General features: G+C 42.6%; 1 protein-coding gene across 2 annotated transcripts in view; it reads left to right on the top strand.

The window, feature by feature from the left end:
- Positions 1-24,797, top strand: part of RAPGEF4 (Rap guanine nucleotide exchange factor 4) — a 150,950-nt gene that overhangs the window by 14,335 nt on the left and 111,818 nt on the right. For both annotated transcript variants that reach the window (XM_035135206.3, XM_035135200.3), the window contains exons 3-4: positions 2,169-2,257; positions 9,678-9,824. In XM_035135206.3, the coding sequence (XP_034991097.3) occupies positions 2,169-2,257; positions 9,678-9,824 (236 nt within the window). The remainder of the gene's footprint in view (positions 1-2,168; positions 2,258-9,677; positions 9,825-24,797) is intronic.

Below are 24,797 nucleotides of genomic sequence, written 5' to 3' on the forward strand. Positions count from 1 at the left end.
TGCTAGTGAGTGGTTCCCTAGACCGGAAAGATGGGAGTATGCCTGCTCTTGAGGGTTATAATCCCTCTGAAGGAGCAGGTACGTAGCTTCTTCATGTGTTTCTGTGAGAGGTCTAGCTGGAACATGAGAACGGGCCTTTTCTGTGGTGGTTCCCTGTTTGTGGAATGCTCTCCCCTGGAAGACTTGCCTGGCCTCTTCATTACATATCTTTAGGCACCAGGCAAACACATTCCTCTTCCCCAAGGCCTTCAGCTAATTAAACAGTTTATGATATGTTAAACTGTGTGTGTGTGGGGTGTGTGTGTGTGTGTGTGTGTGTTCTTTCATTTGTTACTGTCTTAACGTATGTTTGTATTTTAATATTTTAAATCGCCCTGTGATTCTTGGATGAAGAGCAGTATAGAAATTAAATCAATGAATGAATGAATAAAAACCAAAAGATTAGCCTGTGGTTCTCTTTTAAAAAAAGAGAGTACTGTCTCTTTTTAGCTGTACCCACCTTTCATTTGTTGTGGAATAAGCAGAACGGTGCTCTGTCCCAAGGAAACATCGATTATATGATGCAAATAGGCCAGGCATTTCTCCTGGATTTTCAGGTCTAGACAAGATGAACCATGGGTTGAACAGACACGTTGCGGGCATGAACTAAACCATGTACCCTGCCCACATTATTGGGTGTCAGAAGCTGATGCTCATCCAAAATAATAATAATAATAACATGAAGAGAATGGCTCTGTTATTAACTCAACATCAGTGGTGGAGTCAAGGTCAGAGCCATTGCGAATGCACCTATCTGAAAGAAGAAAAGAAAAGTTTGGCAAGTTACCAAAGGTTCCCTAACCTTTCCAAAGAACGGGTGGGGGCAAAATGCAAAAGTCCAGGCAAGACAAGACAAGAATGTAAAGACCCAGAGATTTCTTCTCTGCCTTCATCACTGCAGAGTGGGCTTTATGATGCACTCTAAGCCATGGGTAGGCAAACTAAGGCCTGGGGGCCGGATCTGGCCCAATCGCCTTCTAAATCTGGCCTACGGACTGTCCGGGAATCTGCGTGTTTTTACATGAGTAGAATGTGCCCTTTTATTTAAAATGCATCTCTGGGTTATTTGTGCGGCATAGGAATTTGTTCACCCCTCCCCATATAGTCCGCCCCCCCCCACGAGGTCTGAGGGACAGTGGACCGGCCCCCTGCTGGAAAAGTTTGCTGAGCCCTGCTCTAAGCCATGCTTGAGAAAGAAGAATAAGAAAGGTGGGGGGTTGGGGGGGAGGTACCAAAGTAGCAGTAGAGATGGGAAAACAAAGGGAGTAAAAAGGCGAACTTTCCCAAAATATAGAGGTTTTGGAAACTGTTCTGTCTCCTTGAAAGTATAACTTCTGATCTGAACACTCAGGTCCAGCACCGAGGGCCTTCTGGCGGTTCCCTCGTTGCGAGAAGCCAAGTTACAGGGAACCAGGCAGAGGGCCTTCTCGGTAGTGGCACCCGCCCTGTGGAACGCCCTCCCATCAGATTTCAAAGAGAAAAACAACTACCAGACTTTTAGAAGACATCTGAAGGCAGCCCTGTTTAGGGAAGCTTTTAATGTTTAATAGATTATTGTATTTTAATATTCTGTTGTAAGCCGCCCAGAGTGGCTGGGGACACCCAGCCAGATGGGCGGGGTATAAATAATAAATTATTATTATTGTAGCATCAAAATGGATGAAATGATTCATTGTGCAAACTTTGTGCACTGATGGTTTAACCCACCCATCCACCCCGGTTTCGTTGATTATGATATATATATCAGTTTAACTGTCAAACATTAAGTAATCCTGAGAGTTGTAGTTTGATGTGGGTGCTAAACATTCTTTTAGGGGTTCCGTGTCCCCACCCACAGTACTATAGAACCCATGGTTTGTTTGTTTTTAAGGAAAGAAAAGTAATATTAATAAAGATATGCCCCTTGTTAGAAAGCAGTTGTCACACATCAGTCAGCATCAACCATACAGTTACTATATGGTGTGTCAACAGCTATGGTTAGTCACCGTACAAGTTAAGAATCAGTGGTTCAGAAACAGATGAAGTCCCAGCACAGTCATATAGTAATGGTGGTTGAATATACCTTTTAACTCGAGTCCTTTTCTTTTCTTTTCTTTTCTTTTCTTTCATTGTTTCTCTTTCTCTTACAGTATTTCGCCAAGGTGATATTGGAACAAATTGGTATGCCGTGCTGACGGGATCTTTGGATGTTAAAGTTTCTGATACGAGCAACCATCAGGTAAAATTACATCTCTGACATGGCGGCAATTGTCTGAAGAAAATGCTACCCTACAACTGGATAAAACTGTTGAGGGGTTTTGTCAATATTGTGCTCTTTCTCCCACCCCTCGCCACCCACACTCACACACCCACACCCACAGAGGTTTGTTGCAAAATTGACACCGGTGTCAAGTATCAAACGTCTGCGGTATCAGTGCGAATTGCTTTCAGATGTGAAATATTTTGTGAGCGCTTCTCATTTTCTTTTTGTTACTGCCGTGGGAGAGGGAGTCTGTGTCACGATCCTCACAACCAGCTGTGACTTGGGCACCGATTCAAAAGTAGCTCCTTACTCTGAGCCAGAGTCTAGCAACCAGGGACCATCTAACTCTGAAATGTGCAGATTGCAGCCCAGAGTCGGACCCTAACAAGGAATTGAGAGCCTTGCCTCCCTCTCCAAGAAAATATTGTGTCAAACTTGCTTACCACAGACATGTTCTGAAAGAGGAAAAAAAGGAAGGCGATCCAGTCCTTCCCTAAAAACCAGAGGGTTGACTAATCAGGGATTTCCATTTTTCAGCAAGGAGCCAGGGCCTGCCTAAAGGCCTGGAGCACCTCTGCCAGTCAGAGTAGACAATTTTGAACTGGAAAAAACAAATGACCTGTCTCTGTACGAAGCAGTTTCCTATGAAGGGATCAGTATTTTTATGATAATTTGCAAAGCACCATGTATACAAGTAAATATTGGGGGGGGGGAATGGACAATTAAGATGGAACTGAATTGAAAGTGTGTGTGTGTGGGAAACCCATCACTTTTGTTTGTCTCTGAAAACAGCTGTCTAATGTTATATAGCTTATTTTTATGGGGACAGAAGTTGATGCAGCAAAGGTGCGGAACTCAGCAGATGTTGGTATAGTGCTCGAATCCTCTTCGATTTTCATGCTCTTCCTGTACAGGTCTCAGCGATGGTTGGACGCAGTATGCTTCTGAATTTCAGCCGCTGGGAATCACACATGGGGAGAGTGCTGTTGGGTTTGTTGAATGATTGTGTAAAAGTGTCATTATTGTTTCACTGTACCTTTAAGAGTCAGGAAAGATTTAATGACTGGGGCTCTGCAGCTGTGGAACAGCTCTACAGGTGTTGCTGTGAAGCTGATGATGCAGGGTATATCAGGGGTGTTGTGTGTTGCCTCTGTGCTGGGCGTTTTCCCAGTGTGCTCTTGGTGGGTGGTTTGGTTGTGTGGGTATTTTGTGTAAGCCTAATTTAATTTTTGTAATTTTTCCTTTCTCCATTAAACCAAGCATTTGTTTAAGCCTTGGTCTCTATGTGTAAGTTCCTCAACCAGTTTCTGCTGATGAAACTCAATTGCTTCTAAACCTAACAGGGTTCAGGTCATGCTTATGGGCTTCTCATGGGGATTTGGTGGGCCACCTTGAGAACATGAAGCTGGTCTAGTTGGGCCACTAGCTCTGCTTACATTCCTAAATTCTGGCTTCTCATATGCACTGGTATCTCATATGTCAAACATTTTAAACCAATGAATCTAAGCTTTCCCCCCCCCCTGGAAAAAACGGTGGGGGAACTTGTCACAAAGTTTGTTTATTGCGGGCCCAGTGGAAGTACCACCTCCCTCCCCATGCAGTGGCTAAATGTAAGATGTGATTCATAAACTCAAGCAGACCATGATCTGGGTTAGAAATGGCCACAACTATACAGGGACGCGGGTGGCACTGTGGTTTAAACCACTGTGCTGCTTGGACCTGCCGATCGGAAGGTCGGCGGTTTGAGGCCCCGCAACAGGGTGAGCTCCCGTTGTTTGGTCCCAGCTCCTGCCTACCTAGCTGTTCAAAAGCACGCAGCGCAAGTAGATAAATAGGTACTGCTCTGGCGGGAGGGTAAACTGCGTTTCCGTGCGCTGCTCTGGCTTTGCCAGAAGCGGCTTAGGAACGCTGGCCACATGACCTGGAAAAACTGTTTGCTGAAGTGGACAAACGCCGGCTCCCTTGGCCTGTAAAGCGAGATGAGCGCCACAATCCCAGATTCGTTTGCGACTGGACTTAACTGTCAGGGGTCCCTTTACCTTTACCTTTACCTTATTGATTACAGATATAGGTGGATTTTTGGTTCAGGTGTTGGGTATATATCCGTTCCAGCCTGCCCGCTCTCGACAAAACAATTAATTGTTTAATTTAAAATAAGGGAACTCAGTTCCTGCTTTTTTTTTTTTTTTTAAAAAAAAACCCCAATCTGGATATAAGTGTACTAGAAATCACTTCCCCCTTCCAGTTTAGACATGAAATATACAGTGGTACCTCGGTTTTCGAACGTAATCCATTCCGGAAGTCCATTCAAGTTCCGAAACATTCAAAAGCGGAAGCCTCAATACGGAAAAACTCAAAACAGAAGCCGTGTTTCCTGTTCAACTTCCGAGGAGCGTTTGAAAACCGAGGCGTTTACTTCCGGGTTTTTGGCGTTTGCATTCCGAAACGTTTGACTATGGAGGCATTCAAAAGACGAGGTACCACTGTACCAGCAGTTGGTTTAGGGAAATAATAAACTCAGAATTTTACAGGCAAGTGTAATACTGGATTGTAGGAATATCTGTAGAATGGTGGCATGCCACAAGAGGGCAGTACGAGAATGCATTATGATTTTTTCTTTTCTTTTTTTTATTCGCGTGAAAATAGGCCGACTTAAGTGCCCATGCAGTTATAGCATCTTTATTTCCATGGGAAGTCATGCTTGTTTATGAGTTTACGAGGCAATAAAATATAGCCTACCTAAATCTCTGTGGGTGTACTATGGCTGTCTAAGTGGGATGGCAATGGCAGTTCATGGGTACTGGTTTGGCCATATTAGAGGTGGCAGTCTCTTCTTCTTCTTCTTCTTCTTCTTCTTCTTCTTCTTCTTCTTCTTCTTCTTCTTCTTCTTCTTCTTCTTCTTCTTCTTCTTCTTCTTCTGTCGCTTCCTCCTCCTCCTCCTCCTCCTCCTCCTCCTCCTCCTCCTCCTCCTCTTCTTCTTCTTCTTCCTCTTCCTCTTCTTCCTCTTCTTCTTCTTCTTCTGTTGCTTCCTCCTCCTCCTCCTCCTCCTCCTCCTCCTCTTCTTCTTCTTCTTCTTCTTCTTCTTCTTCTTCTTCTTCTTCTTCTTCTTCTTCTTCTTCTTCTTCTTCTTCTATACCACCCTATGCCCGCAGGTCTCAGGGCGGTTCACGACATTAAAATCTCAATATAAAAACACAAAATGCACAATAAAAACAAAAGGACAACCCATTAATCCTCCCCCCCCAACACATTTTAGTCGCTTGCACATGTGCCAGTTCCCCACTCATTGTTACAGAAGCAGCAGAGGAAACAGGAAGCCACAACTGCCCATCTGATTTTGCCACTGTTGGCATAAGCAAGGAGATGGTTGACATTCTGGCCATGTACAGTGTGGGGTAGAGGCGGTGGACCATTTTAGGCAAGTCCAATTGATGTGTGTGTCCTTTTGGACCCAGAAGAGGGCAGAACGGGGTGCTGGGGTGGAAAGGGGCCGACCTGCACATGGGGGCAGGATATGGAACCCCCACCCGAAATGGTCGTCACCTGTATTTCATTTTCCCGCTTCTAGCTCCTTTGTTGCACTTGGCAGAAGAAGCAAAATACAGTGGTACCTCGGTTTATGAACTTAATCCATTCCGAAAGTCCGTCCTTAAACTGAGTTACTCTTTCCCTAATGAGGCCTCCCGCCACCGCTGCCCTTCCACCGTTCAGATTCCGTTCTTAGACCGAGGTAAAGTTCTCAAACCAAGCACTATTTCCAGTTTTGCGGAGCTTGTAAACCAAATCGTTCTTAAACTGGGCTGTTCTTAAACCGAGGTACCACTGTAGGTTTTGGATCTGGCAGGGGGCGAAGAGGCAGCAGAAGCATATAGACAGTAGGTAGAATGCCTGCGATTCTACCTGTCAATCACCCAGCATCTTGTTATAGGCATTTTAGAAGTATCAGATAAAGCAGAGAGCAGGAACCTGTGGGCCCTCCAGATGTTACCAGACTGCCGCTCACCTTACACTTGATAATTGTTCATGCTGGTTGGAGTTGATGGGAGTTACATAAGGAGGGCCACAGGCTCCCCAGCCCTGAAGTAAAGGATAAATGCTTAAGCAATTTTTCAGGATGGAGAAAAACCTGAAAGGGTTTCCAAGAGGCAAATCGTTCTGCTTGCCCACTCCACTCCCCCCAAAAGAAAAAAAGAATGATTGTTGCGCTTTTCAAGACCTTTTCTGTGTAAAGATATAGGCTTCATGTGCTGGTTAACAGACAATAGCTTATTGGGATCAAAGGGGTTTTAACATTCAAGTATTTCCCCCTAAGATATAGAATATCAGCTTTTGAAGTTTTTTCTCCACCTCCCATTCGCACTTCAAGCAATTTGTAACCTTTGTGGCCCAGAGAAGACAATAAATGAGTTAGGACAGGCTGGACATTCAAGATTATGGGGCAGTTTGTTGAATACACTGTGTGAAATAAATTTGCCTGGTGGTATAGTAAAAGAAATGGCCTTAAACAGCACAAGCCTATAATGCCTACTCAGAAGTAAGCCTCACTGAGTTCAGTTGTATTTACTCCCAGGAAAGTACTTCTAGGACTGCAGCTTAAAAAAAAACAAAAAACATACACACACATTTCCCATAAGGCGTTTTTGTCTGTTGCTGTAGGAAAGGGTATAAATAAAATACGTAGGGTTGTTTCCATTTTTAGTCATCCATTGAGTAGAATTTAGCTGGACACAACCCATAAATTAGAAAGTAAGAAGCTTAGCATCACATACAAGACACATTTATTGTGTGTGTGTGTGTGTGTGTGTGTGTGTGTGTGTGTGTGTGTGTGTAATCTCCCCCAGTTTCTTAAATTCCACATATACAGAGCTCCCTCATTTGCTAGTTTTAAATATTTCTGCATCGCTTTCCCAGCAGGTTTCAAGCGGTTTTTAACCATGGCTTGGAGTGACTGTCCAAGCTTTGCAGTGGTTCCAATCCTGTTGGGACAGTTGACTCCAGAAAGTGTTGCTGGGGACCCTTCACTGTGAGGTTCCATGGGGTTTAATCTTGCATCCCATGCTATTTGAAATGCAGTGCAATGAAGGCATTGCGATCATCCTCTGAGGCACAAACCTAAATACAGTCGTACCTTGGTTTTCGAACAGAATGAGTTCCGGAAGTCCGTTCAATTTCTGAAACGTTTGGAAAATAAGGCGCTGCTTCCGATTGGCTTCTGATTGCACAGGCAAGCCAGAAGCAATAGCGGAAGCCTCATCAGACGTTTGGTTTCCCAAAAAACATTTGGAAACCAAAGTGCTGCTTCTGATTGGCTGCAGGAAGCTCCTGCAGCCAATCGGAAGCCACAGAAGCCCCGTCGGACATTCAGGTTCCAAAGAATGTTTGCAAGCCGGAACAATCACTTCCAGGTTTCGATCATTCGGGAGCCGAAACATACGAGTACCAAGGTGTTCGACAACCAAGGTACGACTGTATGACATTCTATAAACTGTACAAGTTAGCTTGCAACATTGATATTAGAATTTGCAGTAAGGATAATATCCAGGGTGCTTGCCAGATCCTGATAGCTCATGCAAGATCACTGACAACAAAACAAGCAGAAAAATACCTGACTTTTTAAAGCATAAATAACTACACTTACCTGCTGCTATGAATAATTTTGCAAGGTGTTTCAAAATGAACATTACAAAACTTGGTGATAGGGTTATTTATTTGAGCTAAAGGTTATCTGGTCTTCTCTTGAAACCACAACATTAACCTTTTTAAATCAAAAGGTGTCTGTAGGATTTGAGGCATTTAGGTGTGAGATTCGTGATGTGAACTTCACGCTTTCCCAGAATAGCAAATCTGTAGGTTGCAAAACAAACGCACCTTTCAATATGTGTGCGTGTGTGTTTTTATAAAGCGCTTGCCTTCTTTTTAGACAGTTCTGTGGCTGACCTAGCCATCCAGTGGCACCCAGAAGTGGGGATCCCCTGCAGCTTTTGGAATTGCAGGCGGATGGGGAGGGGGAAGCGTAGAGCAAGGCATCTGATAACATTCTCAAAGCCAATCCATGGGAACAGCGGGGGTTCTTTGGGAGCCATATTAACCAGCCTAATAGGCCCCAGGTGCCCCATTTTCCCAAGGATGGTAGATGTATAAACAAGGAACAGAAAGAAATTAGGACTCTGAAGTCTAGGGTATCAAATGGGCTTGCTTCCTGACCGAAGCGGATTTTGTTCTAAGCCCCTTCTTTCCTAAAACCTCAGATTCTTTTTCTTTGATACATATAAACCCAGTCCCCCCCCCCCCACTTCACTTCTCCATCCTGTTACTATCTAAATGGAACCTTTGCTTTATGTTACCAGGTTCATTGATAGTAAAATAACAAGAAATTACAGACTTGTTGTTTACAGTTCCTTTTTTGAAAGAGGTTTTCTTAGAGAAGAGAGAATTTGAGATTATTGCATCTTTTTTCCAGGAAGAAGGAAGGCAGAATAAAAAAAATACTTAGATGTTGTCGAGGGCAGGAACATCCCTACCTCAGTTGAAACGGATGATATGTTGAATTCGGCTATCCTGAGTGAAACCTGTACATTTATTTATCCTTGTTTCTGAACTGTGAATTCCCCTCTTCCGACAAAAGCACAGAATTGGTTGTCAGCCTTATGATAAATACTAGCATTTTATTTTAAAAATCCAATTTTAAAAAAATCTGATTTAAATTAAAAAAAACTGTTCTATATATAGAAGTCTTTTTGGCGCGCACGTTCGGCGCATGCGCAGAAGCACGAAATCGTGCTTCGTGCATGCGCCAACAGCGCGCTTCGACAACCGAAAACCTTGACTTACGAGGCCGCGGAACGGATCGTCTTTGTAAGTCGATGTACCACTGTATGTGTGTATGTATATATGTATATATATGTGTATATATGTGTATACTTATATATGTGTGTGTGTATAAAATTGATTTTTATCCCCCCCCCTCTGGTCCTCCCTTCTAATTTGAGCACTGGACAGTGGTGATAGAAAGCTATTCTCTCATAGGCAAAAATCTCTGCAATTTGCATTGGGCAGACAAAATACAGGTTCATTCTGATGCTGAGCTTTGGTTCAAATTAAGACATGGTTTTGCTTTAAAACCCTGCTGTGCTGTGCATGACTTAGACAGGCATAGGCAAACTCGGCCCTCCAGATGTTTTGGGACTACAATTCCCATTATCCCTGACCACTGGTCCCGTTAGCTAGGGATGATGGGAGTTGTAGTCCCAAAACATCTGGAGGGCCGAGTTCGCCTATGCCTGACTTAGAATATTTGTTTACAAGCAAAGGCTGCTGCAAATCTTTTAACAGGACTGTGGTGTTAAACCCTCCAAAACCTAAAGGCTTATAAGTTCATGTCCCTTGAACTTCACAGGATGCTGTGACAATATGCACACTGGGAATAGGAACAGCTTTTGGAGAGTCAATTTTGGATAACACCCCTCGCCATGCCACTATTGTTACAAGGGAGAACAGCGAGCTGCTGCGGATTGAGCAGAAGGATTTCAAGGCACTCTGGGAGGTAAGCTCAAATGAATTATAACATACAGTAAAGGAGAAGACATGGTACTTAAGGAGCCTAGCTGTGTTATTAGATGTATGTGGAACCTTTACTAATACAATGGTACCTTGGTTTAAGAGCAGCTTAGTTTATGAACAACTTGGATTAAGATGAATGCTGCAAACCTGGAAGTAGATGTTTTGGTTTGTGAACTTTGCCTTGGAATAAGAACATGTTCCGCTTCCTGTTGAGTGTGTTCCATTTGTAAATTGAGTTTCCCGCTGCTATGGGAAAGCACGCCTTGGTTTAAGAACGGACTTCCAGAACAGATTAAATTTGTAAACCAAGGTACCACTGAACAGTCAAGTTTGTTGTTAGGCCGGCTCTGAAAGTATGTGTTTGTTACATAAAACAAGAATATATAACATACATACAAGTAATTGCTAAAAGAAGAAGAGAGTGACATATTTGTACCAATATTATGAAACTTAACAAGTCATAACATACTAGTTCATAATGTGGAAAGATATATATATATATATGGTTGCCCTTTCTTAAAAAAGCAACAACCAATGGCCATTTCTTCATATAGTTGTCTGTTTGTGTACTGTTGTAACATCACATAAAATAAATCAGTTCAGTCATTAAAGCAATCTCCCATTTCTCTCTGGAGCCCATAAGAAATTACTGATTTTTTGTAGTTTTATCAGTGCCTGCTCCACGCAGGCCTCAATTGCACTCATCTCTAAGCCAAAACACGGCTTAGCAAAAGTGAACAGCCACGGCAGAAATCACAGCCTCTCTGCTCATTCCTTGGTCCTGACTAAGCTATGGTTTGGCTTAGCATTACATTTAAACCATGGCTTGTGGTTTGGCTTTCCCCCCAACAAGCCTTGAGCCGTCAGCCAAGAATAAACCTTGATTACAGATTGTGGTTTATTGGGAGAGAAACAAACCATGGGCCTAGGTTTCCGGTGTAGCAATAAACTGAACAATGGCTTAGCTCTGGGTAGCATGGGGGTAGCAGGACCAGGAGAGGAGCAAAGCAGCCATGGCTTTTGCTCTGGGTACCTGTTTGCTTGCTCATCCTTGCTTAACCATGGGTTGGCTTTTAGTGTTGCGTGCAAACTGGACCATATTCTTGCTGCCATCCATAAATCAAATATTTATTTTAAATCCACCGATTCTAGTTTTCTTTTAGTTTTTGATAACGAGGAGGAAGATACTGAATTTGTTTGTTGCTTTTTTACAATAAGCAAGATTTAAAATGCAAAAATGCCATTAATAGAGAGCAGTGGAAGCGTATGTAACGTTAGGTAACCAAATAAGATGAAATTACGTGGTTTTAAGAAATTTTGCAGAGGTGTAACTATTTTATCTTCCCACCCACTCACCCTAGTTCGCTAACCAGTGTTTCCTATGAACATTCCATGACATAGTCTTTTGTTTTAATTAGCTTGCTTTCCATACTTACTTTTACTGAAATGAAAATGACTTTGTATTAAACACCGGTAGTGTTAAAATGGCCTATTGTCTGCAACATGACTTTTTATTCGGCAAACTTTCATTTTCTTCTGTTGCGCTGCCCCAGAAGTACGGATGCTGCTAACTATTTCTCATGTTGTGGGAGAATCCTGATGAAGTTTATCATCTGTTGAAGTTTAGAATTGGCAGTAAGATGAAATTAATGAAATTGAGAGTACATGGGTGAGAAACCGTTGAAGCTCTTGCTGCTTTTAATTAGTCACGTCTTCATGCTCAATAAGCACCATTCATGTGTTGACATACTAATCTGGCAGGCATTTCAGAGAAAACACTTTCAAGGTTTTAAAATGTGACCTAAAAAGTACTGGGAAAGGCATATTTGTGTCTCACTAAGAGCTGCATAGCCTGTAGGCCTTATATCGTTGAGAGAAAGGACTCTTGCTTTACATGGGATTCCCTAGAAGTGATAACAGTCTACTTTTTACCTGTCAGGCTATACGATACAGAACCAAAAATCTATTATCAATCCATTGTTGCTCAGTTTGGGCATGAGGCAATGTACCCGATAGCATCTTAGCCCTAGGTGCAAGAAATCAGAGTTTGACACTAATTCCCTGGCCAACATTTCATGTCATTTTATGGAAAGAGAGTTGGCCTTTTGGCTCCAGGGACGTTTGGACAGCACCTGACTCTTGTGTCTTGTTCTTCAAAGGTCACCATACGGTATGACTATGTGGCTGCATCAGAACAAACATTCTACCATTTTTTGTTTTGCATTTTATTTAGCTCAAATTATACTTTCACCTTTATAAATGCCGTATCGTCATGCTCTGGGTAGAAATTGAAAATATTGCAGGTGGTATTCAACTAAATCTTCTTCTTCTTCTTTGGCGACCACTCATAGCCGAGTAAGATTGTTTTCCGTGAACGCAGTTTCAACAATGAGTCCATAAGTGACTGTGGGGGCCAATTCTGGATCCACACGTCCTTCCACAGTGGGGACATTGGTTTCCGGGCGGGAGTTAATCACAGTGTGGATTTCCCAAGTGTACCTTCCTCTTAGCACGTTTCTCCCTTGCGCCCTGAGTTCGAGTGTCTTCAAAGCCCATGACACCTTTGGTAAAGGCTGTTCTCCAACTGGAGCGCTCGCAGGCCAGTGTTTCCCAATTGTCAGTGTTTATACTAGATTTGCTTTCAGAGAGTCTAAGTGAACTAGGTCAACGGGATTTCTCTCCCCCACCCCTGCATGTATTCTGCACCATCTCCCAAACTGCTCCAAAGGCTTGAAGAACCCCCAGAACAAATTTAGAGGGCGTCGGGAGAAGGTTGAGAAGGGGGCGGGAATGTTCCATTGCACAAGGAGAACTAGTTACAGGTTGGTAGCCGTGTTGGTCTGACGTAGTTGAAGCAAAAAAAAAAAAAACATTCCTTCCAGTAGCACCTTAGAGACCAACTAAGTCTGTCATTGGTATAATACTGTAGTTGGTCTCTAAGGTGCTACTGGAAGAAAAAAAAATTATTTTACAAGGAGAACTGGCAGAACATTCACCTTAATTCTATGTTGAATACAACCCTTAATGTCTGCCTTAGGAACTTAACCAATTGTAGAGGATAGTGGTTCAGTTCAGAACTTTTAGAACTGGAATAAACTTTGAGCTTCCATGCTCTTGATCACTTCCGGCTTATTTATTTAATTCGTTATTTGGATTTGGCTTTTGAAAGGAGTACCCAAAGTGCCTCAAATCACTGATGACAGGAGCAGACCTGGTGGTCTTTTCATCTGCCCCCCCTTCCCCTCCTGAGTCTTTGCATAGGGCAGTTGTCCTTTTTGGCAAACCATAGTTTGCCATTACATTTGAAATAACAAACCATAGTTTCATCTTTTATATATAGTTTCCCTGCTATTAATTTTCAACATTATATCAAAACAACCAACATTATCCTTATGGCAGCCAATTATTAGCAAAAATAGCTGTCTCCTCCCACATTGTCTACTTCTTTTTGAATACCACCCAGCCTATGGACATCTGCTCAGCCATGGATCATGTTCTTCCTTAGAGACATCTAATTTTACGAAGGCAGCTGTTGAAGCAGCTTGTTAAAAAGGGAAACATTTGGCTTTAAGGGTTAAGATGCCCGATCCCTTATCTGCAAACCAGGAAGCTCTAAAATTGGTGAGCTCATGCATCCTTAAGCTTTTAATTTTTAAATTGCACCAAGTTTAGAACGACAGGCTGCTCTCTGCAGTCTTTGAAATTGGCTTCAAAGGAATACAAATCTGAATACAGTATTATTATTATTATTATTATTATTATTATTATTATTATTATTATTTAGATATAGATTCCATCTTCCAGTCCAGAGGTTCATGATAGACTATAAAATGTATCTGAAGAAGTGTGCATGCACACGAAAGCTCATACCAAAATAAAAACTTAGTTGGTCTTTAAGGTGCTACTGAAGGAATTTTTTTTATTATAAAATGTATAACCATTATAAAAGCCATGAAACAAATATAAAAAAACCAAAGTACTAAAACAAAAAAGAACCAGAAATTACAAGCAGTCTAGCAACCAGTCTGAAAGCTCTCAACCACAATATACAGAAAAGAGGAGCTTTTGACCACTTGTTTTTGGGAAGAAAGGATGGCAGAAAATGAGTTTATTTGTACACATTGCAGGATGTTGCAGTTCAATCACATAAACTCAGACAGGAAAGGGAGTGAATCCACTAAGAGATTTACTTATTTTTAGTGCTTACTTTCCGTAGTGTCCCTATCGCCATGCATGGCTTGGAACTTCTCTGAGGTGCCGGCAGAAAAAAACAAACACATTTTCTCTTATGTGGAATAAAAAAAATAATAGTTTGGCACAATTTGAATCTGTGGATAAGAGTTACCAGAGTGTTTTCCAGGGAGTGACAGAGCAAGTTTTCTTCCTTGGCTGTTTGGGAAGAGATCACGACAGGACTTCGGCAGTTTTCTGGCTCTTCCTTTTGGCTAGGTATAGTAGCAATGAACTGAGTGATTTGATAAGTACTGCCGTATCTCATTTTCTTTTGATTGTTATGTGTGTGTCTCTTGCTGAGCCGTAAATCTGAAAATTAAATTTCCTGAACCAGCCTAAAAGCAACAACAACCCATAGTAGAAATGTGTGGGGGTTTTTTGTTTTGTTTTTTAAAATAGAAATTGCATGGTGCTGGAACGGTTACATAACATCAGATTCGAACTCTTTTTTGAAAGGATCAGGAAGATTTCTTAAAACCAAAATACGATTAAAGGCCTTCACTCAAATATACCACTCGTCTGAAGTTTATATCCTTACGTACATAGCTTTTAAAGAGAATGCCAGCATTATACCTACATTTTTTAATATACACTAATGAGAATTCTGTTTGCAGCTCAGGAAGCAGATTAGACAGCACAATTTAATAAGCTTTGTGACTGGAAGGATGAAGTCTACTCCATATTTCAAAAAATTCTGATATATTATGGTGGTGTCTAACGGCTATGTTGTTGCAATGGTGATGATGAAATGGACTTTTCGCTTTTATTTGTATATATCTAAAGGTGGAATTTTATAGTATTGTACCATGCCATGAGATTGGTGTCAACGAGGAATGGGCTAGAACTATATGAAACAAAGCATAATTTCAATCACGTATTTTGGATATTTGTCTAAACAGTACTAGGCACTTCAGCTGGTTTTGAAATGTACTAGGGGATGTTTGTGTGTGTTTAATGACACAATTCCTGTTCCTGTGGATATTTGAAATGAATGACTCAAATGTACAGTACTGTTTACAGGAACCCGTCCCCTTTGTTTGATCATTAGCAGATTGGACATAGTGTGTGCTAATTACAATTTAAATACTACTAGAAGTAGCTACTTTACAACAGTAGCTGTGGTTTGAGGAGCAGTAAAATATTACTTAAACTTTCTTCTTCTTCTTCTTCTTCTTCTTCTTCTTCTTCTTCTTCTTCTTCTTCTTCTTCTTCTTCTTCTTCTTCTTCTTCTTCTTCCTCCTCCTCCTCCTCCTCCTCCTCCTCCTCTTCTTCTTCTTCTTCTTCTTCTTCTTCTCAAGCATTGCACGTCAGCGAGTGTTTTACAGTTCATTTGCGAAGGAGATTAAACTTGATATAAGACCTGAAATATTGCAGTAAAAATTCAAGAGGAACTTTTGGTGCTAAGGCTAGCCACTCAAAATTACTGGCTTGATTTATGGGATGCTGTTTTGTCAGTTTATTACACAGTAATCAACTCCAGAGATCTTTGCTAGGATTTAGTGATTTCTCCCTAGGCAAGCCCTTGTACAGATATAAAACCCAGAGAGTTAATAAAGTGAGGAATATTTGGTTTTATGGGATGATCATGTGATTTCAAGTAGTAAAGTGTTTAGAGACCCTCAGAAGCACTAAAACCACAGCTAAGAAGCATGCAGCTGTTCTGTAGACACTTAACCGACACACTCTGTGTAGACTGCTCTGATTCATCTATTTGTTGTTGTTTAGTCGCGTCTGACTCTTCGTGACCCCATGGACCAGAGCATGCCAGGCACTCCTGTCTTGCACTGCCTCCCGCAGTTTGGTCAGACTCATGTTGGAAGCTTTGAGAACACTGTCCAACCATCTCGTCCTCTGCCATCCCCTTTTCCTTGTGCCCTCAATCTTTCCCAACACCAGGGTCTTTTCCACCAATATGGCTTTCTCTCTCTCTCTCTCTCTCAATGCAAGGCGGGTGGTGGGAGATCATGACGTTGCAGCACAACAAAACTGATAGCATTCTGCAAAAGTTAAGCAGCTCACCTGCTGCTGTTGTTCCCATGTTGTAACAGGATTGCCACAGACTGCAAAAAGGAGGAAAGCAGTCACTCTCATAGCAAGAAATACACCCAAACACACTGGATTTAAGCAAACAGAGACATACTTACCCTTTCCACACCATTTCAAATAGAATCGGTCTGCAGGCCGGCCCTACTGTTCAGCATAGCTGCCAAGTCCGGATCGTAAAGATCCGGGATCGGCAGCGCGCACACGACCGGAAGTTGCGTGACGCAACTTTCGGTGGCGCTTCGCCCTTCTATGGGCACCAGAAAATGGCGGCGCCAGCGCCGGAAGTCGCTTCCGCGCATGACCGGAAACACGTAAAAGCGACTTCCGGCGCCGGCGCCGCCATTTTCTGATGCCCATAGAAGGGCGACGCGCCACCGGAAGTCGCGTCACGCAACTTCCGGTCATGTGCGGAAGCGACTTCCGGCACCGGCGCCGCCATTTTCTGGTGCCCATAGAAGGGCAAAGCGGCACCAGAAAAATGGCCGCCAGGAAGAATCGAATGTAAGGGACAATGCCGGGATTCTCTGCCAAACGGGAGACCGCCGGAAACGGTGAGAAAAAAAGGGGTTTTCCCGGCAGACACGGGATACTTGGCAGCTATGCTGTTCAGTAGAGCAAGGCTGCAGCTGTGGGGCATGGGGGGGGGGGAAACAAACAGTCACAGCATCCTGCATCCTTTAAGCTAGCCTACTGCCCTTAGCTGGATGATGCTGTGCCATTTTCAGGATTTAACTGCCTTCCTGCTTGGCTCCTGTACGTAGAACCGGTGGTGGGAGGCATCTCTTGCCCTATGCCTCAGGCAGCAAAATGTTTTGGGCTGTGTTTGAATTGGTAGCAGGGGAAAGTGGAATTGTGCCCACTAGCCTCACCCACACAACCTCATCTTGGTCCAATGGCGTGAGCAGAGGAATCTGCTATAAAGCTGCAAATATAATGTTTTAAGTGCATTGTGCAAATGTGACACAAGATGGCAATGGTGAACTAATGGGAAATTCCATATATATTTTTAAAGTGTTTTTTTTTTTAAAAAAAGCATGTTCACAGCATTTTTTAAATATATGTCTAGATTCAGCCTGTGCCTACTCTGAGTGCAAGGTTGAATTTATATGTGCACGGGGTTTGTAAGACTTACAGCTGAATTATTCAGACATCCGAGGGGCACGGCATTGACTGATATGGAGAATTATTGTACAAAACGGGCTGGTGTCTTTGGTGATTGTAAGGCTGAAGACAGACACAAGTTTGGGTTTAAAAAATAAAAATAAAAATAGAGGCAGTTTGATAGTACCATTGCCACCCCCAGCACTGGAATACACTTTTTTTCTGTCCTGGGGCAGCCTCTAAAAAAATACAAAAACCTTGGTTCTGTAGGTTTATAGATTTGAGGAGTATGAAAAATGATTCTGTAGTTGCTGTGATTTTCATAACTTTAACAAGAAACAATTTCTGATAAGCATGGATTGAATTATCCTGAGACAGAACTACAGCTAATCCATTGTTTCTATAGTGAGATGATGTGGCATCTTGGGTCGCCATTTGATTACTTTCTGCCACATCTTCTGTTTTCCATACTTTTTGTTCAGAGGTTTGTAGTTTTCCAGGTATTCCTCTGCTGGCTGGATCTACATTCCTCTGGATTTAGAAGCTGGCACACTTTCTACGTACTGTACAACTTATTTTTTTGAAGGGTGTTGTCAAAGTAGTGTAACTCTGAATGCTTTGAGTATTTCTAATGTTTTATTTTTGGGAAGTGATCTTCAGATGTAATCAGATTTTATGCAATCTCAGTGCACAATGTTGCACACAAGGTTTATTGATCTACCTCTTAATGTTGTGCTTCTGGTGAATATTGCATTTTGTGACCACTCCAACTGCAATACCTAGAGGAAATGTATATCTATGGCAATTTACTCTGCAGAATGCGGTTCCACAGAAGAAATAGGAGCCTGTTAGATATTATTCACAATTTCATGAGCAATGAGCAACACATTTCCCCTTGTACACCAGGATTTGGAAACCTGCGGCATTCCAGATGTTGTGGCATTACAACTCAGCAACTTTAACTTTTGGAAATATGGCAGCCCTAACTACAATATCCAATCCAATCCAATCACTTTATTTCAGCTTTAAGCTCATAGACATAACAAGAACAGGAACAAGGGCACGCACGATTTAGTTTACAGTTAATAACAATAAAATAAGTTAAAAGATATACAGAATTAGATAAAATTATATTAAAAGAATTTCAGATTACATATAACATACAATATCCCTGGACCATTGGTTGTGCTATTTTGGGCTGATGGGACCTGGAGTCCAAGAACATCTGCAGGGCAACAACTTCTCAATTTCTTCCCTGTACCTACACAATGTTGGGAACGGTTCTTAAATTTGATTTGGAGTAATATTTCTTTCGTGCCGATGAATTTCTGTGCTGTGCAAGTTGGTGCAAATACCCATGTTTGAAAAGCTGCTTTTAAAGGGATCCAGATCAAGTTCATCTTACCCAAAAGGGATCTGGTTCAACTTGAAGATAATCCAAATGAACATTTTAGTGCATAGGAAAGGAGCGGCAAAGGCAGCGCCAGATTTAGGGCGATGCAGGCAGTTCCCCTGCTGAGCTGAAGAGGCGCAAAGCTCAGAAGATCTGTTTGGGGGGGGGGAATCAAATTTTTGCCTTGCTCAGGGCGCCATATTATCAAAGATGACTAAAGTCCGCCCGTGGCAAAGCCGTCCTTCTCATGTGTCCATCTGTTTCAAGAATCCTTAATGGATTTTTCTTCCCTCTACTAAAAAGAATCTTTGGAGGCTGTGCCTCTTGCAAAAAGCAAGAGACTGGAGAGCAAGCGGGTGGTGCTGTGGTCTAAACCCCCGAGCCTCTTGTGCTTGTGGATCAAAAGGTTGGCGGTTCAAATCCCTGCGATGGGTGAGCTCCTGTTGCTCTGCCCAGCTCCTGCCAACCTAGCAGTTCGAAAGCACGGCAGTATAAGTAGATAAATAAGTATCGCTGTGGCGGGAAGGTAAACAGTGTTTCCATGTGCTTTGGTTTCCGGCATGGTGTTCTGTTGCGCCTGAAGTGGTTTAGTCATGCTGGCCACATGACTCGGAAAGCTGTCTGCGGACAGACGCCAGCTCCTTCGGTGTGAAAGCGAGATGAGCGCCGCAACCCCAGAGTCACCTTTGACTGGACTTAACCATCCAGGGGTCCTTTACCTTTTATTACCCCATAAATTACGAAGGGGAATGGCTAGATTGGGGCTTTTCAGGAGTATTGCACCAAAAATAAAGTGTGGTCGGAGGACATGCTTTTTTTATCACAGTAGGGAGACCACTTTTCCAGCCTCTTAACAAATGTTAAAATCATGAGACTGGGCAGCTCCTACACGACAAAAGGAAGACAAATAGGAAGTTGCCTTATACTGAGTCAGGCCATTGGTCCAATTCATTAACTGTCTACATTGACTGGCACCAGTTTCTCCAGGGATTCGGGCAGAATTCTCTCCCTACTCTACCCAAAGATGACAGGGATTAAACCTTGGACCTTCTCAGGTTTAATCTGCAACCTTTCCAAATCAGTAAATGCAAGCAATAAGAACAAAAATACACCACACTCAGTAGCCCAGTCTACAGAGCCAAAACTCTGCAAGAGGGTCAGGGAGAAGGCAAGGGAACTCCCCAAGTAAACTAGTAAATCCCATAGGCTTCTCTTTTAGCTGTTCAGTTTAATCTGATAGGGATATTTAGGTTTTGACTAATCATGCGGAGCTCCGTGAGGCGCACCCCATGCTGAGTTTTTAATTAAAACATAAAGCTTAGGGAGAGAACTCCAGGAATGAAATTCTAATTCAGGACTCTCGGGGCTATATATACAAGCTAAACCTGGTTATTTTAAGTCTAACAGTATATGTGCCCGGGAAATTTGTGTGTGTGTGTGTAAGCAAAAGACAAGATTGAAGAAATGATTTTTAGCAGCTTGAATTTAAAAAGAAGAAGTATAAACTATTTAAACACGTGACTCTTCAGTCCTTTGATAGCTAAATTGATTGTGCATAGTCTGCATATACAGTGGTGCCTCAACTTACGAATTTAATCTGTTCCGAAAGCACCTTCGTAGGTCGAAAAGCGCCATTGGAAACGCGATTTCCCGTAGGAATGCATTGGAAACGGAAAAATTTGTAAGTCGAAGCAACCCCATCTAAAAATTCATAAGTCGAAAAAACCCTATCTAAAACCGCCGCGGTTTCCGTTTGGATGTCGAGAAATTCGTAAGCGTGCGGCCATTTGCCCCACTCATAAGTCGAAAAATTTGGTTGTCGAGTCGTTCGTAAGTCGAGGTACCACTGTACAGCAGATTGTGGTGGTGGAATGTACCGCTTCAGACTCTGGGTGGAGGTGTGTGTGTGTGTGTGTGTGTGTTTAAAAAAACCTTAGCTTATCGAGCATAAAGGATATTGCTCAGCCTACTTCTTGCTGGGCTAGCTTTCTACTTGCATGGAATTTGGCTTAGTGGTGGGTTTTTAACCATATGAACCCCCACTTGCAGTCTGGCCTATTTTACTTCTTTAGGATTCTTGTATACATTCTGCTGTATACAAAGATCAAGCCTGCCTTTAAGGGAACCTTAAATTCTTAATCCAGTGATAGATAGATAGATAGATAGATAGATAGATAGATAGATAGATAGATAGATGATTGATAGATGGATAAAAGGTAAAGGGACCCCTGACCATTAGGTCCAGTCGTAAGCGACTCTGGAGTTGCGGCGCTCATCTTGCGTTATTGGCCGAGGGAGCCGGCGTACAGCTTCCAAGTCATGTGGCCAGCATGACTAAGCAGTTTCTGGCGAACCAGAGCAGCGCACGGAAACACCATTTACCTTCCCGCCAAAGCGGCACCTATTTATCTACTTGCACTTTGACGTGCTTTCGAACTGCTAGGTTGGCAGGAGCTGGGACCGAGCAATGGCAGGTCACCCCATTGCGGGGATTCGAACCGCCGACCTTCTGATCGGCAAGCCCTACTTTGTTCTTAAACACATTTTGCAAAGCACAGTTGAAAACATATTGTAAATTGCATATTCAAGTAACTATTTCGTTTTGTAATGGAAAATATTTTTTAAAATTTACTGATAATGGTAGCTATTATAATATTTCATGCTTGGTTTAGGAAGTGTACTATATACTGTATACATATACAGTCGTACCTTGGAAGTCAAACGGAATCCGTCCAAAATGTTCGGAAAACAAAGCGCGGCTTCTGATTGGCTGCAGGAAGCTGCTGTAGCCAATCGGAAGCCCCGTCGGATGTTTGGCTTCCAAAAATAGTTTGCAAACCGGAACAGTCACTTCCGGGTTTGCAGCATTCGGGAGCCAAAACGGTCGAGAACTAAGCTGTTCGAAAACCAAGGTAATGCAAACTGACTGATTAATGTACATAATAACCAGCTATTGTGCACATTCACCAGGCCTCATAATGTGCACATAACCCTTCCATGGAGGGAGAATTGTGCACATGTCCCAGTCAATATGCAGACAACACATTTGTAGGCCCCCTTAAGCGCATTCCCAGTGCTCAACTTTAACACCCTCCACACACAAGGTTCTAAATTGTGTGGGGAGCACCTGTGAGCAGAATCTCTCATCTAGAAGTTCCTCCTCTATCTCACACGAGGATCTTGGAGCTGAGCGACAGGAGGGGGGACAAGCATGTGACCACTGTCTCCTCCTGCAATCCTAGCTGGGGGGGACGACACCCTGGACAGGGCTATAGATATCATGAAGCTTGAATTGCAAATCTCTTTGTGTGTGTGTGGTTTTCTAATTCTAGTTTGCTGGCAGATCAGAGACTATGGTTTCCTTAACCATGGTTTGGTATGATGTCTGAACTAAGCCAGGCACGTTATAGCTGTGATAGGCAGCAGCGGGAAGACAGTTTCAGAGGTGTACGATGAGGGAAGCAGCGTTCGTGGGACCGGAGCGTTCTGCTTTCTATTTTGATGCATTAAAAAAAGGTACACTTGGAAAATAGCATGTTGAGGCTAAGCAATCTTACATTCTAGTTCTGATTTTTGTGCTTCAGGTGCTGTAATTATGACAAAATGTTTATATGGAAATCCTTGCAGAGCGGATGATGATACAAGGAAACAGACAGACAAACCAAACTGCATCATTCAGGCTCTATCTTACTGCTGCTGCTGCCCACAAAAGCTTGTCAAAGGACTAGGCTATACTTGTACATGTTGAGAACTCCCCCCCCCCCCAACCGTATCACCTACATAGCTTAGCTCCTTAGTTTGAAACTACAGGCAGAACAGGGGGGGGGATTAAATTAGTCATAGAGAAATAAATTTCTTTTGGGAGCTTGGCTGGCTGAGAATTTTACACTTAATTTGTCCCCAGAGATAGTTCTCATCTCGGCTTCTCTCAGTACTATTTAAGTCTCTAGCTCATTATAAAACTCTTTTCTCTGCACCTCTTTCAGATGGGTCAATTTCTCCATCTGTTTGAAGCCCACCACAATTCCAGAGTTTACAGCTTCTGTTTGAGGGAAATCTCCATGAACTGAAGCTATGTTGCCAGGTTATCAGTTTGAAATTCTCATTTTAGAGCCTCAAAATTCTCATTGTTCAGGTTCTTGGTGGTCTTCAGAATTAGGCTTTCGTCCTCCTTATTCTTCCATATTCTTTCTCTCACCTCAGGGCAGTACCTGGGTGTAGCTCCAACTGCCCCTCACACCAAACCTATTTTAAAGGAGTAGGAAGCTTCTTTCCTTCCTTTTGCCAAAATAAAACCCCCACAGTGTTTTCAACGCCACTTGCCCATGCGCTTTCTGAATGTTTCTCTCTCCTCCCCACTTACAGGCCAAATAGCAGCTTTTAATAGGGTCTCGTTTGGAAAATACCACGAGGAAACGTTAGGCTCCCCCCACCTCAGCGCCCCATCGTAATTGAAAGAAGATTGGTACTTATGTCAGCAAAATGGAGGCGTATAGGAATTGCTGAGACCATTGTCAGATCTATAGTGCAATGGAAGCAAGTATATGCAGGTAGCACTGTGGTCTAAACCACTGAGCCTCTTGGGCCTGCTGATCAGAAGGTCGGCGGTTCGAATCCCCGCGACGGAGTGAGCTCCCGTTGCTCTGTCCCAGCTCCTGCCAACCTAGTTTGAAAGCACAACAGTGCAAGTAGATAAATAGGTACCATCGCAGCAGGAAAGGTAAACGGCATTTCTGTGCACTCTGGTTTCTGTCACAGTGTTCTGTTGTGCCAGAAGCGGTTTAGTCCTGCTGGCCACATGACCCGGAAAGCTGTCTGTGGACAAACGCTGGCTTCCTCGGCCTGAAAGCGAGATGAGCTCCGCAACCCCATAGTCGCCTTTGGCTGGACTTAACCGTCCAGGGGTCCTTTACCTTTACCTATATCACTATAACTGCCAGGACCTACCCAGAGAATTTTGGGAATTGTAGTTTAGTGAAGGTGGTCAGAATTCTCTGTTAGAAATCCCTAGTCCAGACCCTGCTGCGCCGACCTTCTGTTTTTCGTAGCATCATTCATGTTTACAGTATCTCCATTAGCAACCATGGTGTGTTCTCCAGCTCCAAACAGCACTCTTGATCCAGTTGATCCTATTGGCTGACGATGATTCCCTTTCAAAAAAAAAACCCTGATAGTTATGATTAAAAAACAAAAAAAATTCACCAGTGCCTTGTGATGGGGAGCTCTGCACTGCTTTCCACACTTCAGCCTTGACTCATGCTGCCTCCAGAGAAGGATGAGAAAATAAAACGATCCTTACGCCATTACTGTTAATGGAAAGCAAACAAACAAGAACATCTTAAGAAAAGAGGGTTCACCTCAATTTGCATAGCACCAATTCGAGAGCTAACTCTCTTGGATGAAATGCGTATGTATGAAAAGTAAGGACGCAGCCCAAGGACAATGGGCACTATGCCATTGGTTTATTTCTGGAGGTAACACAAATATTTATATTAATATTTTATTAGAACAATTCCATTTATAAAAAGAGAGTGAGAAAAGTGAATGAGATTGAAAAGAAATAAATAAATGCTGTTAAATTACCATATATTACTCTACAGGTGTGTATATTCTTATTATCCTAATGCACATATAAATGTCAATAACCTAATATATTCTGTGTAAACTCATTCCAAATATCATTGTATTTATCCAAAGAAAGTCTATAAGCTGTCTGTTTATATGTTGACAATGTTGTCATGTCAAGCCATTGATTAAGGGGAATCGTATCACTATTCTTCCTTAATGACGGCCCTACCTCTGTGGCAGACTTCACGTTACGTTAAGTGCTGTTATCACTGAAAAAAAAGGGTATCAGGAATAATTGACTTTCTTTATCTTGTGCATTTTTATACCGCCCTTCATTATATCAGATGTCAGGGTGTTGTGTACACCTTGAGAGAAATACCAGCAGCAGCCCAAACAGGAAAACAGCTGCTAAAGCTTTGAGACAGACTAAAACTTGTCCAGTTCTTAGCATAGCAGGTATGTTATCCGAATATATGAATTTGGGATGGGAGGAGATAAAAATTACCACAGGGGTTCTCCTCACCTGTCATGGCCAGGTGACCCACAAGATAATTCTGTCTGCTTCCCAAGTTTGTCATTTATGCAGCTGATCAGGAACTCTTGGGTCTCCACTTC

This window comes from Zootoca vivipara, chromosome 1, assembly GCF_965207765.1.
Source record: "Zootoca vivipara chromosome 1, rZooViv2.hap1.1, whole genome shotgun sequence".
In the NCBI taxonomy this organism is placed as follows: Eukaryota; Metazoa; Chordata; class Lepidosauria; order Squamata; family Lacertidae; genus Zootoca; species Zootoca vivipara.